The sequence below is a fragment of the Solanum lycopersicum genome, chromosome 1 (assembly GCF_036512215.1).
Source record: "Solanum lycopersicum chromosome 1, SLM_r2.1".
NCBI lineage: Eukaryota > Viridiplantae > Streptophyta > Magnoliopsida > Solanales > Solanaceae > Solanum > Solanum lycopersicum.
Window position 1 is genome coordinate 5515840 of NC_090800.1, and position 14858 is coordinate 5530697.

At 28.2% G+C, this 14858-nt stretch overlaps 1 protein-coding gene and 1 long non-coding RNA gene across 4 annotated transcripts; both read right to left on the bottom strand.

The window, feature by feature from the left end:
• Window positions 1–4405: 4405 nt before the first annotated feature.
• LOC101257994 (ureide permease 1-like) lies at window positions 4406–8862 on the bottom strand. Of its 3 annotated transcripts, none has more exons than XM_026029776.2 (8): window positions 8693–8862; window positions 7693–8001; window positions 6311–6449; window positions 6037–6211; window positions 5738–5781; window positions 5543–5643; window positions 4926–5300; window positions 4406–4778 (listed from the first exon to the last, which is right to left on the bottom strand). In XM_026029776.2, the coding sequence occupies exons 2-8, from the start codon at window positions 7927–7929 to the stop codon at window positions 4626–4628; spliced, it is 1224 nt and encodes a 407-aa protein (XP_025885561.1). In that variant the 5' UTR covers window positions 7930–8001; window positions 8693–8862; the 3' UTR covers window positions 4406–4625. The 3 variants fall into 3 exon arrangements, with proteins under 3 accessions (XP_025885561.1, XP_010324091.1, XP_010324067.1); XM_010325789.4 differs by having other exon boundaries at window positions 8547–8695; XM_010325765.4 differs by lacking the exon at window positions 8693–8862 and adding an exon at window positions 8582–8692.
• Window positions 8863–12613: 3751 nt separating this feature from the next.
• Window positions 12614–14648, bottom strand: LOC138348087 (uncharacterized). The gene is made up of 3 exons (XR_011220489.1): window positions 14529–14648; window positions 13863–13933; window positions 12614–12861 (listed from the first exon to the last, which is right to left on the bottom strand). It is a non-coding gene; the product is annotated as an uncharacterized lncRNA (long non-coding RNA).
• Between the last annotated feature and the right edge of the window lie 210 nt (window positions 14649–14858).

Consider the following 14858-nt stretch of genomic DNA (forward strand, 5'->3'; position numbering starts at 1 on the left):
CACGTGATTACACGTGCTTTAAGACATGGATATTCAATTGATTTTATAAATATCCTTTTATTCGAGTTCTATATACTATCTAAACTATTAAATGCGAATTTTGAATTTGACAAGTGTCAGTGTATCAGTATTATTAGGATAGGGGCGAAAGAGTCTAGAGTTATAGAGACGGAATAAGTTTATAGAAAACTCTAAAAGTCCCTAGATATTCCAAGAAGACTCTAGAATTCTGTAGGTCTTTCCTTGAAAGGCCATAGCATAACTTAGAAAATATCTTAGAGAGCTTTGGAATATCGTATAACATGTAGAAAGTTTAGAGAGGGACTAAAGTGTAATTACTAGGAGAACTTATAAAATAAATATTATTTACACTTTAGATCCTAGATTGTAGTATAAATAGATGGACACAAATCATCCAAGCTTGAAACAAACAATTCAACAAAGAGCAAATCTTCCAAACTTAATACAAAAACTTTCTTGAAAGCTCTCTTGTTCTTTCTAAGTCTTTCTTTCATTTTCTTAGCATTTGTTATATGGAATAGTCATGAGTTCTTCAAATTTCCTATCTTACAATTTGGATCTAATAAGCTCTTTGAATCCAAAAATTATAATAAAAACAGTGAATTAGGGTGCATTGGCTTAAAACAATCATTCGAAGGTGCATGTATTTAGATCTTTACACTATGAGATTTAAGATTTATTTAAGTTATACAAAAGAAAAATAAATTTTTACTTGGTCCTGTAAGTTTGAAAAAATTGTTGTTTCTTTTCAATTGGGACGGATTAAGTTGAGTAAAAATGGATGAGGTAACATTTTTAAGTCGTGTGATATTTTTGGAATTTAAAAATTAGCTAGTTTTACAAAAATAAAATTAATTTAATCTATTAACGGAAAAAAGAAAGTTATACTATTTGTCAAACGATGAAAATATATATGCAAAATTTTTTAGAAGGCAAGAATATATATAGGACCTTTTTAATAAGAATATAATCGATTTTAAATCTCAATAAGGATATATCAATTCTAAATCATAAAACTGAAATATATATTTACCTCTTTTCCAATTCTAGCTATATATAAAAGGAGAAGAAAAAATGGCTATGTGTCAACAAAAAAATAAATTATTAAACTAACTTAAAATCTAAAAATAAAAAATTATAATTGCAAATGCTATCAGCTTTTTTAAAAAAAATCAAAAATTTAAACTTTCCTTTAACTTTTTACTGTTTTTTGAAATATTTTTTATTCTTTTGATTTTGAATTAAAAAATAAGAGATATAAAATAATATTATAATAATTAGTATCATCTTTTGAGAGAGATCAAAACATCTCACTATCTTTCATTTCTAAGCAAATTATTAATGGACAATTAATAATTTTATAAGAAATAAAATTTTAAATTTTAAATTTAGGATAAATAACATTTAATTATATTTAGGAAACATTAAATTTTATCCTGAGCAATATCATAATTATAAATTATTTGTCAAATTTAAGGCTATTCATAACATTAATTTAAGTTGAAAATTGCAATATTTAAATTTGTAAGAATATTTAAAGTATTTGATGTTTGATGAAGGTAAAATAATCAAAGAATTAATACTATCCTTGCAAAAATTTCAATATAATATATCAAAAATTAAAAGTATAGCTAATATAGTTATAAAATAAAAATTACATATTAAATATTTTTACAACACCATTCCAATAAAAATAGTTTGCCTATTTTCTCAGCACTTATCTACCCTCCATCTTCTCTCTCCTTCATGTGAGGTAGGAGATTTGAAGAACTCATAAACTTATCAATTAATTTATAGAATTGTTAAATCTTTTATATTTATTTAATAATTAATAGAAATATTAATTTTAATAGTATTCCTTTTTACGGATAAGCTGATTTGCAACCATCCTATTGGTTTTCATTATACTATGGAAGAAGTTAAAATAATGTTTGGTGTCTTTAAAGAGCGTATCATAATATTATTTTAATAACTAACAATTAATTAGAAAATAAATACTACCTATGTTCTTATTTAGTTGTCCACTTTAGAAATGACACACATATTAAGATAGCAATAATTAACATAGTGAAATTATAATTTTACCCTTATTAATTATGATTTCAAAAATGATGAATTAAAACTTGAAAATTTTTCAAAAAGTTTAAATGAGGATATAATAGGAAAAAAAATTGTCATTTCTTAATTTGTCGAAATTGACAAATAAGTAGGAACAACTAAAAGAGAAAATATGAACAACTAAATAAGAACAGAGGGAGTAGGTTTTTAGGCGGGTGAAGAGTTTTTTATTATAATGTACCTCCATTAATGAAATATTTATTTGTAATAAATTCAGTAAATTACTTTTATAATATAATAATTAATTTAAATAAGAAAAAATGGTCCAAAAATTGAGTGAAAAAATAAGAGACATAAAATCACCATCAAAGTTGTTTTGAATTTTTAAAAAGACATCTTAACTTTGCGAGAGTCATATCACCCAATTAAACAATTTCAAAATAGAATGTATACCCCATTTTTTACTCAATACCACTTATACAAAAATATTTGTATGTCACGCACTGATAATCACTTGTCACGTGTTAAAATAATTTTTAATTATTGTTATCTAATTTTTTGTATTTCTTTTATTTTTCTATCTTTTTTTTTCTCTTTCTTCTTCACCTCAACTCTGTTCTTTCTTTTTCTCTTTCTTCTTCATCTCAACTGAGTTGTTCTTTTCCATTCTCTTTGTGCTGCAGTAACATCAAATTCATTGTGGCTGAGCAGATTTCGTAGCAGCACTGTTAATTTTTAGTCAAATTACTATCAATTAATTTATTTATGAAAATAAATATCGTCAAGTAATAAAAATCCAAATACTCAAATATTATCAAGTCAAAATCTGACATCAAATCTCACCTTCTCCAACTCTTACTTCCAAATTGAATTTTTCAATGTTTAACTACTCTCAGATTCCAATCTTGATTTGTAAGAGAAAAAAATCACTAAATTAATTTATTTTTTAAAAAAATAAAACTGAATAACTTTAGTTTAAAAATAAAACGTCAAAAAGGAAAAAGAGAAAAAGAAAAAATAATCTTTCCCTTCAAAAAAAAAAAGATTGAGAGGTTTGAAGGAAGCCATGGATGCTCAAGAAATACGAGTAAACTAATGATGGTAGGGAAGATGAGAAAAATAATTTGAATAATTAAAACTATTCTTAATAAAGTTTTAAAAAAACAAATTAATACATGAGTTTTTATAGTTTTTTTTAATAAGGCAAATTGAAAGTGCCAAATGGTAAATTTACATTGGTATGAAGCTGTATCAACAGTCTTCACGTGCCCATATGCTGTGACAATACGAATGGTGTTAAAATTAGTCAAAATGGTATATTTATTGTAGATTTAGATAGTTTTGTGAGTAATAGGACACTCGCAAAGTTAAAGTGTCGTTTTGAAAATTCAAAATAACTTCAATGGTCTGATATACCCCTCAAATTTGCCATTTATAGTTGATATACCTCTTGTTATGAAAGTGACTCATATATACCCCTACTTCTAAACAAATGACTCACATATACCCCTTTCCTCTAACGGAAATGAAAAAAAAAATTTAATCTAAAATTTAATTATTTTTTTTTAAAAAATATAATCCCATATAAGTAAATTTAATTCTCATCAAACATATTTTTTTTAACTTTTTTTGTTTCAATGACTAATTTATAATTATTATTTTGATAATCAAATTAATTTATATTTCACTAATATTTTTGTAAAACTTATTGTAAATGACCAAATTTTTTCTTTGAATTCGAAATTAAATTACAATACACACAAAAAAAATAGTTTAATTTTTCTCTCTATTTAAACTAAGAAATGAAAGAAAAAAATAAAATAAGAAACACAAATAATTATAATAAAAGAAGTCAAAAAATAATTTATGTATGAAAAAAATTAAAATATACTTTTAACTTTGATAGAAGAATCATATATATTCCTAAATAATTTTTTTTAAAAAAAAATTTAGATGTAATAAATGTAAATTTAAAACTAATTTTTTAACTTCCGTTAAATGAAGGGTATATGTGAGCTATTTTCAGGGATATATATGAGCCGTTTGTATAACAGTAAGGGCATATATGAGCCACTTTTATAACAAGGGATATATCAGCTCCAAATGACAAAGTTGAGGGGTATATCAGATAGGCGTCAGGTCAACTTGTTTATGTTTCTCTAATTTCAGCTTTGTTTCTTGTGTAATTAGATTGAGCATAATTATCCTTCAATTTAATATAAATATGCAATTTAATCCTTAATTAAAAATTTATTGAAATCACTAAAATTTCCCCTTCTACTGCAGTAAAATTCAAGAATCGCATAAATATAAATAAAATACAAGGAAGTTGAAAGATATGATTCATTATCCATACAAAAAGTCCCTAAATGCTTACAATGGTTGCCTATATACAGTGAGAATTCTCCAGCAGAATTTTTAATTAAATTGTGTTCCTATTCAACAAGAAACAGCAATGTATCATATACAATAGCACCATTTTTCTAATTTTCACAATATATACAAATAACATTATAATTTATGGAGTTCTAACTGTCTCGAAAACACTATTTTCGATGCCCTGATGATGCCATAAGTATTCCAACAGCTGCAACAAACATGAACAGCATACCAACTAGTAGCGTATATGTTTTTCTAGACGATCTTCGATACTCTCCGAACAAAATTACCCCCCAAAATGTGCTCACCAGAGGCAGCGCCTGGAATTGCAGTACACATTTCAAACTTCTCGTAGACAGACAAGAGTAGCATGTTCGAGGTCTATAGTTTATGTCTGATTTTCATTTTCAATTTTATCGCGGAATAGATACAGAGGATTGATTAATATGATAATATAAATGACTAACCTGAACAGCATCTGCAGCTGCGTATCCAGCTGCTTGACCTCCCATGAATTGTAGACCGTTTCCAAAACCACACAAAAGTCCTGCCAAAAGTGCCCAACCTCTACCGTTCCAGTCGTTAATATAAGCCTTTAGGGATGACTTGGGTGCATTTAAAACAGGACGGTATAAGAATATGAGGTTAAGAATCAAGGCAACGACAAAGCAAGAAACTGAGAAGTAGAAGAATGCTGTGTAGACGCTCAAGTGTGGGACTCCATCTTTTAGCGTATGCCACTGATCATTTGTGGCAAGGTTGAAAGCTGGAGAGAAGAGAGAAAAACAAACTCCAGCAAAGAATGTTAAAGCCAAACCAATGATAGCGCTCTTGCCAAATATCTGCAACCAAACACACGATTATGAACAAACAAGGAAAGCGCTTTTCCCTTGAACATTTTCCACTACACTGGATTGACAAAATTTGAGTTGGAAGTGTCTACGTCTAACGGGATACTTTATCATGTGTTCAGGTACTCAATCGGAACATGTTGTAGTTCTAGTGTCCATGATAACTTTTTACGCCAGAAGTTAACACTGAACGGATAATAATATTTAATAAGATTAGTAATTTAAGAACAGACCTTGATAGCTCTTCTCTTCTCGAGATCAATAAGGAAAAGAGCAGTCCCAAATTTTGCCTTCTCTGTGGAAGCAGCTCCTTTCTCCGCATCATTTACGTCAACTATGGATGTTTAGGAAACAGTATAAAGGCTATGCATCTTATAAAAAGGGTAAAGATATGAAACTTCATATTTTCAGATTCAAACTTGTAATACCTGTCTTTGTATATGCTTGTTTAGAGTCAGTAATACTATTAGCCCTGCAAATGTTTCAATTAGAATCAACATCAATTTCCCGAGATTAATGGGGGAAAATTTGTACTCTTCCTCTAGCCATATATACAACATCAATGCTATCATGAACTCATGACATGAAACTCAGAAGAAAAATAACGTCTTACATATACTGTTTTTATTATTTAAACGAAAAGAATCAAACCAAAAATGTCATTACCCATTTTGCAAAGATGTGAAAATGATATCCTTAATTAGTACATACGTGTATTGGTGCATACCTAATGCCATCTTTAGACTCATTTTTATAACTATCAAGCTTTGCTTTGTTATCCGCTGCATTGGACGCATGAACAGCAGAGCCTAAGCAAACAGCGATCAAGAAACATGCAACCCCCGGAAAAAGAATCTCCGCTTTGTTAATTTTGTCATCAAGGTAGTAATTCAAGGTTGTTCCTGTCATAACCGAAGCAATAATCCAAAATTTAAACAAATTATGATACTTCAGAAAGGGACATCAATCACTAGGTCATTTCGGAAAAGTTAAAATCATACCTATAACAACAGTAATGCTTGAGGAGACGACCTCAGTAACTGATAAACCAACAAATGCCCAAGCATATTGCGTTGTAAGGTTCCCAATGCTGAGGACCACCCCTCCAGCCATTGCAAACAAGACACTGGGCCAATTATCCTGCACCATTGGTCCACGACTGTGATTCTAAAATCCCGAAAAAATCCGAATTGAATAATATTGTGCAATTTCAACAATTAACAACAATACATGCGATCAATCTGGTGGAATTGTTGGAAAGTTTCTACTTACCATAGACAATTTGAACAAGAGCATATACTGCCTATAAGTGATCTTGATAGAAGTATGCATTAAAACCGTAAAAGGTTGCTAGTAATGACAACTGCTAAAGTCTTGACAGTAGCACGGATCTCTTGGCAGTGACAAAGTTAAACCAGAAGAAACTAAAACAGATGCTAATCAAAGTTCCAGATAAGATCACAGGACAAACCAATGAGGACTGCTAAAGTCTTGACAGTAGCACGGATCTCTTGGCAGTGACAAAGTTGAACCAGAAGAAACTAAAACAGATGCTAATCAAAGTTTTAGATAAGATCACTGGACAAACCAATGACGAATTTAATAAAAAAGACTCCACCTTAAGCTGGTAACAATAATTCATCTCAATGGAACATCATACGAATAACATGAGGCGATGAATTCTAGTCTTTAGATCCACCTATCAAGTAGCTTATAGGTGGTAATATCATCTTTCTCTTGGTCATCATTTTAAACTACTAAAAATGCTGGTGAAATGAAGACTGAACATAATGTGACCGGTGAATGGAAGGACAGTCATGTAGGCTTCTTTTATTCGTTATCATGTTCCGGAGTTGCTACTTGCAACATATATATTCTACATAATTGAATGGAAGTTATGCAACATATAAACGGTCTCAATCCATATAAGTTGCATCCAAGATTTGCAGCAGAAGTGTCACATATAAAATCATGTTCAGTCAAATAGACTACGTATTACTCAGAGTATTACACGCAACGCAAAAACAAACGAAACAAGAACTAAGAACTAAAAACTAGTGCAACAAACTCTTTCGACCTTGATGGTACAATGCTAACCAATCCCCCTCCCCCTCTACTCCTCTCGTTCTGTAACTAACCTATTCATACTTTTTAAAATAACCGTGGTGTGTTGGTCAGCTTGCACGCACTCCGACTAATTCTACAAGATACCTATTACCTCAAAGAACTCACCTATTTATAATTTATCATTAACAGTACTAAATTCCAATGTGTTTATATCTATCTATACAAGTATCATACACTAGCATCCTGCATCTATGCTTCACACTCGAACCCATCAATCGAATCATATAGAGTTATTAGGTGTAAACTAGGCACCAACCTGAGCGAGTTGAGAAAGGAAATTCGGTTTTTCCAATGAGCTTGTCCCAATTTCACCAAAAGTAAAAGCAATTATAACAGCAGCCAAAAGATTAGTCAAAGTATAATCAAGATAAGTGTGTTGAGGAAATCTTCCTCTTCTTTCAAGTAAAGTTAGTAAGGCTGGCCATGTCCCTAAAAAGAACAAAGACAACAACATGCAAACTATAGCCCCTCCTTTGCTCTCAACCAAATACATCTTCAAACCACTCGATAAAACCTTTTCGATTTCAGGTGAAATTGTAATCAAATTAAGAATGCTCCAAAAATCCTACACAAATTTTAAAAAAGACAATATTAAAGATTCAATCTAACCATAGTCCATACTCAATTCATTATTCTAAATCCAACCAGCTAATAATGCAAGAAACTCAAAGAATTTAACATAAATAGCCGTCCTTTAACCGCTTAAACTAAAAATAGTATGTGTATAACAATATATAATCTATATATACTAGCTAAGAGAAGTAAACAGTAAATCGGACAACATGTGTATAATCCCTTTTTTTCTTCAAAGAAAGTCAACAATCTCAGAGAATGATCCCAAACCACTTAAACCTATATAACTGTCTACTTTTTTAGGGTTTGTCCCAAAAAGAGAATCTTTTTCTGTATTTAGTAAGTTTTTCGATTCCAATAACAAATTTAACATCACAAGATTTAAAAGACTATACGAATGGAGAGAGTATAATTTATGTATACTACACAATCTGACAGTAATTGTGTAAAGATCCCCTTTTTTTTTCCCTTTCAGAAGAACAAACACAACTAATAAATACAGAAAAAAAAGATAAAGATTTGATTTTTTTGACCAACCATTTCTTGAGTTCTCAAACATGAACAGTACTCACCATGTCAAAAGACAAACAGGGTATCAAAAAATCAGTAGAAATGAAAGAACAAATAGATAAAAATTTGTTGATTTCTTCCAAAAATTAGGGGAAAATAACCAAAAAAAGTACCTTTTTTTTTTGAGACCCCACAAAAAAAGGCAATGAAGCAGAGAGCCACCACTGTGAAAGGGATATCTGATGATGAAATGGAAGAATAAAATATGCAACTGAGAGTGGGATTTATGATTCATAAGCCTCTGAATAGACTTCGAATCTCATAGTCAACATAGTCCCTCTATAAAAAAAAATAAAAAAAATCCCATTTTCTTTTATATCTGTTTTAAAATAGATTATTTTTTTTAATAATATTTTAATTTCAACTTTTTACTTAACACGTTAAGCTCACAAGTTCCAAAAATAATAAATAATTATAATTTAAGATCAAAAATTTTTTTTAAAAAATTATATTTTTAAACATCGTATCAAATTAAACTGAATCATTTTTTTTAAACGAAGCGAATAGTACTTTCTTAAAAACTTCAAATAACAGTTTTTATTTGGATGGTTGTTTACCTAGTGTTTTATTGTTAGTATATGTCATCTCACTTATACTGTCGGGTAATTCTATTTGTCAAATTTAAAATATTTTTCTGTTTAAGAATATTTATTTATTTTATAATTTATTTATTAATTTTATAAATTTGACAAATATTATTAAATATCTTAAAATCGTGTATAGTGAATAACTATTGTTTAACATAAGAAGAATTATCTAATATGAAATGAAAATTTTATAATATTTTATTAATATGATGTTCAATTACATTTTTACTATCAAATATTAAAACAAATAATATAATTATTTAGTGTTCACATTTAAAGACAATATCTTAAATTTATATAAATATTCATATTCAGAACTCTTAATGTTATCGAAGACAAATGAGTTCTTAATCACTTGTAACTACTAGGTCAAGACATTTGAATACTTTGCTCTTGAAATGATCAAATATATAACATTATATAATCAAAAAATGTAATTTATTTAAACATTATATTGACTAAAATAATACAGCATGATATGGTAGTAATATAATATAGTAACATTGTAAAACTATTTTTTTGTTTCAATCTTTTCTTAAAAAAATATGTCTTCTATTTAAATATAGAAATAATTTTACTTTAAAGATAGATATTTATCCTTAATTAGATAAGTTTTAGCCATATGAATGTCTAAATTTAGATAGCATATTTTTTCAATGTTTTTTCGTTCTTAAGCATCATATCAATTAAACAGTGCCAAAATTATTATTAAAATTATTTGTAATTTTACCTACTCACTCTCCTAAATTTGCATCATATTTTTTTTAGTTTATTTTTAAAAATTTGACATATTTTTTATTTAAAATTATTTATTATTAGAAAACTTATTTTTCTTTTATGATAAGGTTTATGGTTATGTAAATATATATTAGAAAAACTACTTGGAATGATATCTTTTAATAAATAATTTGATTTTAATTATATTTTTTATTTATTATCATTTATAATAACATTATGTTATCTGTAATGTGTATTAAAATTGAATTATGTACGTAATAAATATGTATTATAATTGTTCTTAAAAATATATTATGCTTGTTTTGTAAGTAATTGACACATTGTATTATAAGTGTATTAAAATGTGTGATAAATATATTAATTGTCAAAAAAACTTATATTATATGTGAATAATAAATTATTTTTATAATATATAGTAAAATTATATTATAAATATATTAAAAATGATCGAGTGAAAAAATATTATTGCTACCTAAGTTTTCCCTATATGTTCCACATGATGAGTGTAATTTTTTGAACCATATAAATTGAAGACAAAGTAATATCATATAATTTAACGTGCTTGTTACTAGTAATGAGTCATTAGTAGGAATTATTAGATATAATAATGTATTTACTAGCTTTAATATTATTTTACTCCTTACGTGATTAGTTGTATTTTTAATTTATATATTACTATCATATGTAGTATCTATATATTAAATCATGACATTACAGATATAAGTACTGCTTTTTATTATAAGTATCCTATCCCAATATTATTAATATATTTTATTGACTGAATTAAAATTTTATTTTGAAGTCATTTGTGTACATAAATAATATTTGCTTTTATATCGAAATATCATGAACCATCGATAATATTATAAAATTTATTTTATTTATTGAATTAAAATTTTATTTTGAAGTTAATTGTGTGCATAAATAATATTTTCTTTTATATCGAAATATCATGATCCATCAATAACATTAATAAAAGGAAAAAAATATTTTTACTGTGGTCCACCGGTGACATCAATAAAAGAAAAAAAAAAGTAATATTTGCATGGAGACAAAATCCATGTAACTTTCTACCCAATTTTATTTTATTATATCTATTCTCTTATTACAAAATATAAAATAAAAATAACCTTCTCATATAAAAACAAAATTATTGACAATTTTTTAAAAATCTCTCTTTAGTGTCAATATGTATAATAATAGCATGGTATATTTAACCACAAGTTTCTAATTAGTAGGTTAGTGAATGTTGTACATAAAAGCTTACGTGTTAAACGTTTTCAGTAATTCAAATTTTGTTATATAAAAAGGAAAAAAACTTTGAATATTTTATTGAATTTTGAAAGAAAAAAAATTTATTTATATTATTAAAAGTATGACGTATTTATGTCATTTTATTTTTTGAGAAAGTGTTCATCCATATCATTATTTGTTGATAGAAAATGATTCTCATTTTGCCAAAAATAATTTTTTTCATGTTGTCAATTATGATTTGTTCACATCATTAATTATTTTTAAAAGAGAAAAATATCAGAATAATAATTCAAATTTGAAGTAGAATTTCTAAATTATTTAGAATTTGTTAGTTTTTATATTATTTAATTATATCTAATTTAGATTTTCAAACTCTAGTTTAATTTAATTTTTTACTTTTTATAAGTAGAGATGCTACTTATTATTTTCAACATACAACAATATATAATATAAATAGAACTAGAATTGAAGTAAAATTTAAGAATCTTTGAATTTAAAAATAAAATAATTTTCTTGAAATTGATAAGAATCTTCAACGTGGCCCCACCATGAAATTAGAATCTTGGAAGTTAGTCGACGATATTATTATGGTGTTTTATGTATTTTAAAATGAGACATTTGTAGTCTATGACACCTAACATAAGTTGACAATTTTATTATTATGATATGATAATATCTAACTTTTTTTTCTAGGAAAAAAAATAAAAAAGGAAAAGGGATGTAGAATTTTTTTTCATCAACTTGTTTGTAATTTCTTATTTTTCTCTACCAAATCATTAAAGTAGTGGCCTCTATTAGCCATTGATTGATGGGTGCATATGATGGTGTTAAAGTCAAAGAAATCAATGAAAGAAATATTATAAAATTATTTTGATGATTATGTTTATTAAGATTGAAATAAGGAACACATACTTTACTGTGAATTATGATATATACTTAATTTATTTTTATTTTAAAAATTATACATAATATTATATTATATATTTTAAAGGCAAGAGATAAAAATCACACTTTTAAAATAAAATTACCATTTATTCCTTGTAAATTTATAATTACAAAAATTCCTCAAACTGATACAATAATATAAGAGTCAATGCATTAATCTGATGCAAGGAATACATTAATCGTTAAGTAAGATATACTACATTTTATACATGATACACTAATATGATGTACATTTTATACATGATATACTAATATGATGCACGAGATACATTAATTTAATGCGTGAAAATAAGAGATTTTCGGGGATTTATGAAACTAATATGGGATAATAGTAATAAGAAAACATAAATGTGAAATTTTTGTCATTTTTCCTTATTATGATAAATTAACAATTTAAATTATTTTATCTCACTTGCATCTTTCCCTTGTCACGACCCAAAAATGGGCGTGATGGCACTCGTCTTATCCCACCAAGACAAGTCAGCCTAAAACTCAACCATTACAATAAAGTGCGGAAGTAAAATATAAGTAACTTAATAAAAACCCCAAAACCTGGTAGTCACGTGTACAAGCCTCTAAAGTATTACAATTGATTCAAAAGAAAACTCAAGTCTCAAATGAACTTGTTTCTAGAATAGGACAAAATCATAATTAAGGAGAAGAAAGTCTGCTGCGATGGAAACAGCTACCTGACAAATCTCCAAGAAGCCTCGGAAAAGAAGAGAATGACAAGTACAACAAAAATCCAGGCTCATAACCTACAAAAATTTGTAGAAGCAAGGGGTGAGTACCAAACCACACGGTACTCAGCAAGTAAACATCTAAACACAAGCTAAGGGAATGAAATACGGGTACTCCTACCACCCCCAACCGAACCTCCACAACTACAACCTGCATAAACATCAGCCCAACCTAACAACTCACAGTTTATATAGAACGTAACTCAACAAAAACATCTAGACAAATTACACATCCTCCACAACAACACTTTAACAAATTGCATATCCTCCACAACAACACTTTAACAAATTACATATTCGCAATAACAAGCTCAGTATTCAACAATCACAAGTTCCGCAAAAAGGCAATCACTAGATCAGCAAAACACAATATCAAGTTCACTAATGATAAGTATGTGCAATGTAATGGAATGCAATGTCAAGTATAATGATGCATGTCTGACCTAGTGATACACACCCGCTGTCTCTCAGTCCGGGACCCATGGGGGACATATCTGTCCATGCATCTGTCGCGGCGCACGACATGACCCTCGATAACAGTAACCATCGCGGCGCGCGATACGTCCCTCGAAATATAGTATCCATCACGGCGCGCGATACGTCCCTCGAAATATAGTATCCATCGCGGCGCGCGATACGTCCCTCGAAATGGTACATCCTCTTAAGTACCCATTCTTTCTCAATGCACATAACACTTGTCACAACCAATGCCTCAGAATAATGCAGATGACAAGTTCACACATATAATGAGGAGATGACCATTTTCATAACATCACACAGTTTACAACCACACAAACATGAAGTTACATCAACAATGATTCAACAAGCCTTCAACCCTTTCTCAACACAACAGACATAAACAATTAATCACATTGCCTTTTGTTATCCCCATTCTTTTCATCATTAGAATTAATCAATGTGGACAATTCAACCCATTACCAATCCCGTTACTCCCAACATATACCACAAGGACATACACACATTTCATACACTTAACAAGAGTTTAGAAATCCACTTGCCTCAAGATAGTCGAACAATTACTCTGGGACTTGAGCCTCCCCATTTCATATAGCATCTGAACCAATGTTATCTATTCAAGTACATATTCACAATAAGATTTCAAAATTAGCAACACTCATACCACTATATGTCTAGCTTAGATCCAAAAGCTGATCCAAACATGTAATCAAGTTCCTAAATCTTGACACCAATTACCATATCTACTCTTTCAATTTTCTCCAAATTTCAAGCCTAGGGTTAAGTCATAATTTATTAAAATATTACAAGTCTAATAGCTTTCATATACTATAATACACCCGTTATTTAATTACATATCTCAATATACCAAACTTAATATATGATGTGATAGTAAAAAAAAAAGAATTACTAAATACGGGAATCACTAGTTATGAAATCAAAGGTGACAATAACTTTGAGACAAAGATATCAACTCGTGTAGGTTAACTAGTTTGTAACATGAAATGGTTATTATAATAATTGATGATTAATGACTTTGTCCCACCATTTTTCACAACCTTCAAAGTGATACAGTACAACATCATCCATAAAGAATTTAATTACTTCTTATTTTATAAAATAATAATCTAAATCCTCCAATTAACATTCACCATCCTAATTCACTCTAATGTAATATGTAACCAAGAATTAATGCATTAGAAATTCACCTTGGTGTGCAGAAGTTCTTGTGGCGGCCGCTTCTTTGCACAGGTAAATTTTTCTTTCTCCCATTTTCCTTGTTTCGTCTTTTCTCTTCTTTTTTTTTTAAATAAATATATACTAAAAGTGATAAATTTTACTAACTTAGTTTAATTATATGGAACAAATGGTATAAGATCTTAAATAAATGATATTTTAGTCCATTAACTATCAATTAAGTCAATTATCCACAATTACCCATCAAATAATTAACTAAAGTCAATGAATAGTTCAAAATTATCAAAAATAACTTTCGGGGTCATTACATTATCCACCACTAAAAATCATGTTCGTCCTCG

Coding starts and splice junctions, on each gene's coding strand:
- LOC101257994 (XM_010325789.4), bottom strand. Junction 6,212..6,310: donor AAGCATTACTGTTGTTATAG/GTATGATTTTAA, acceptor CGGTTATGACAG/GAACAACCTTGAATTACTAC. Junction 4,779..4,925: donor CAGCTGCAGATGCTGTTCAG/GTTAGTCATTTA, acceptor CTGCAATTCCAG/GCGCTGCCTCTGGTGAGCAC.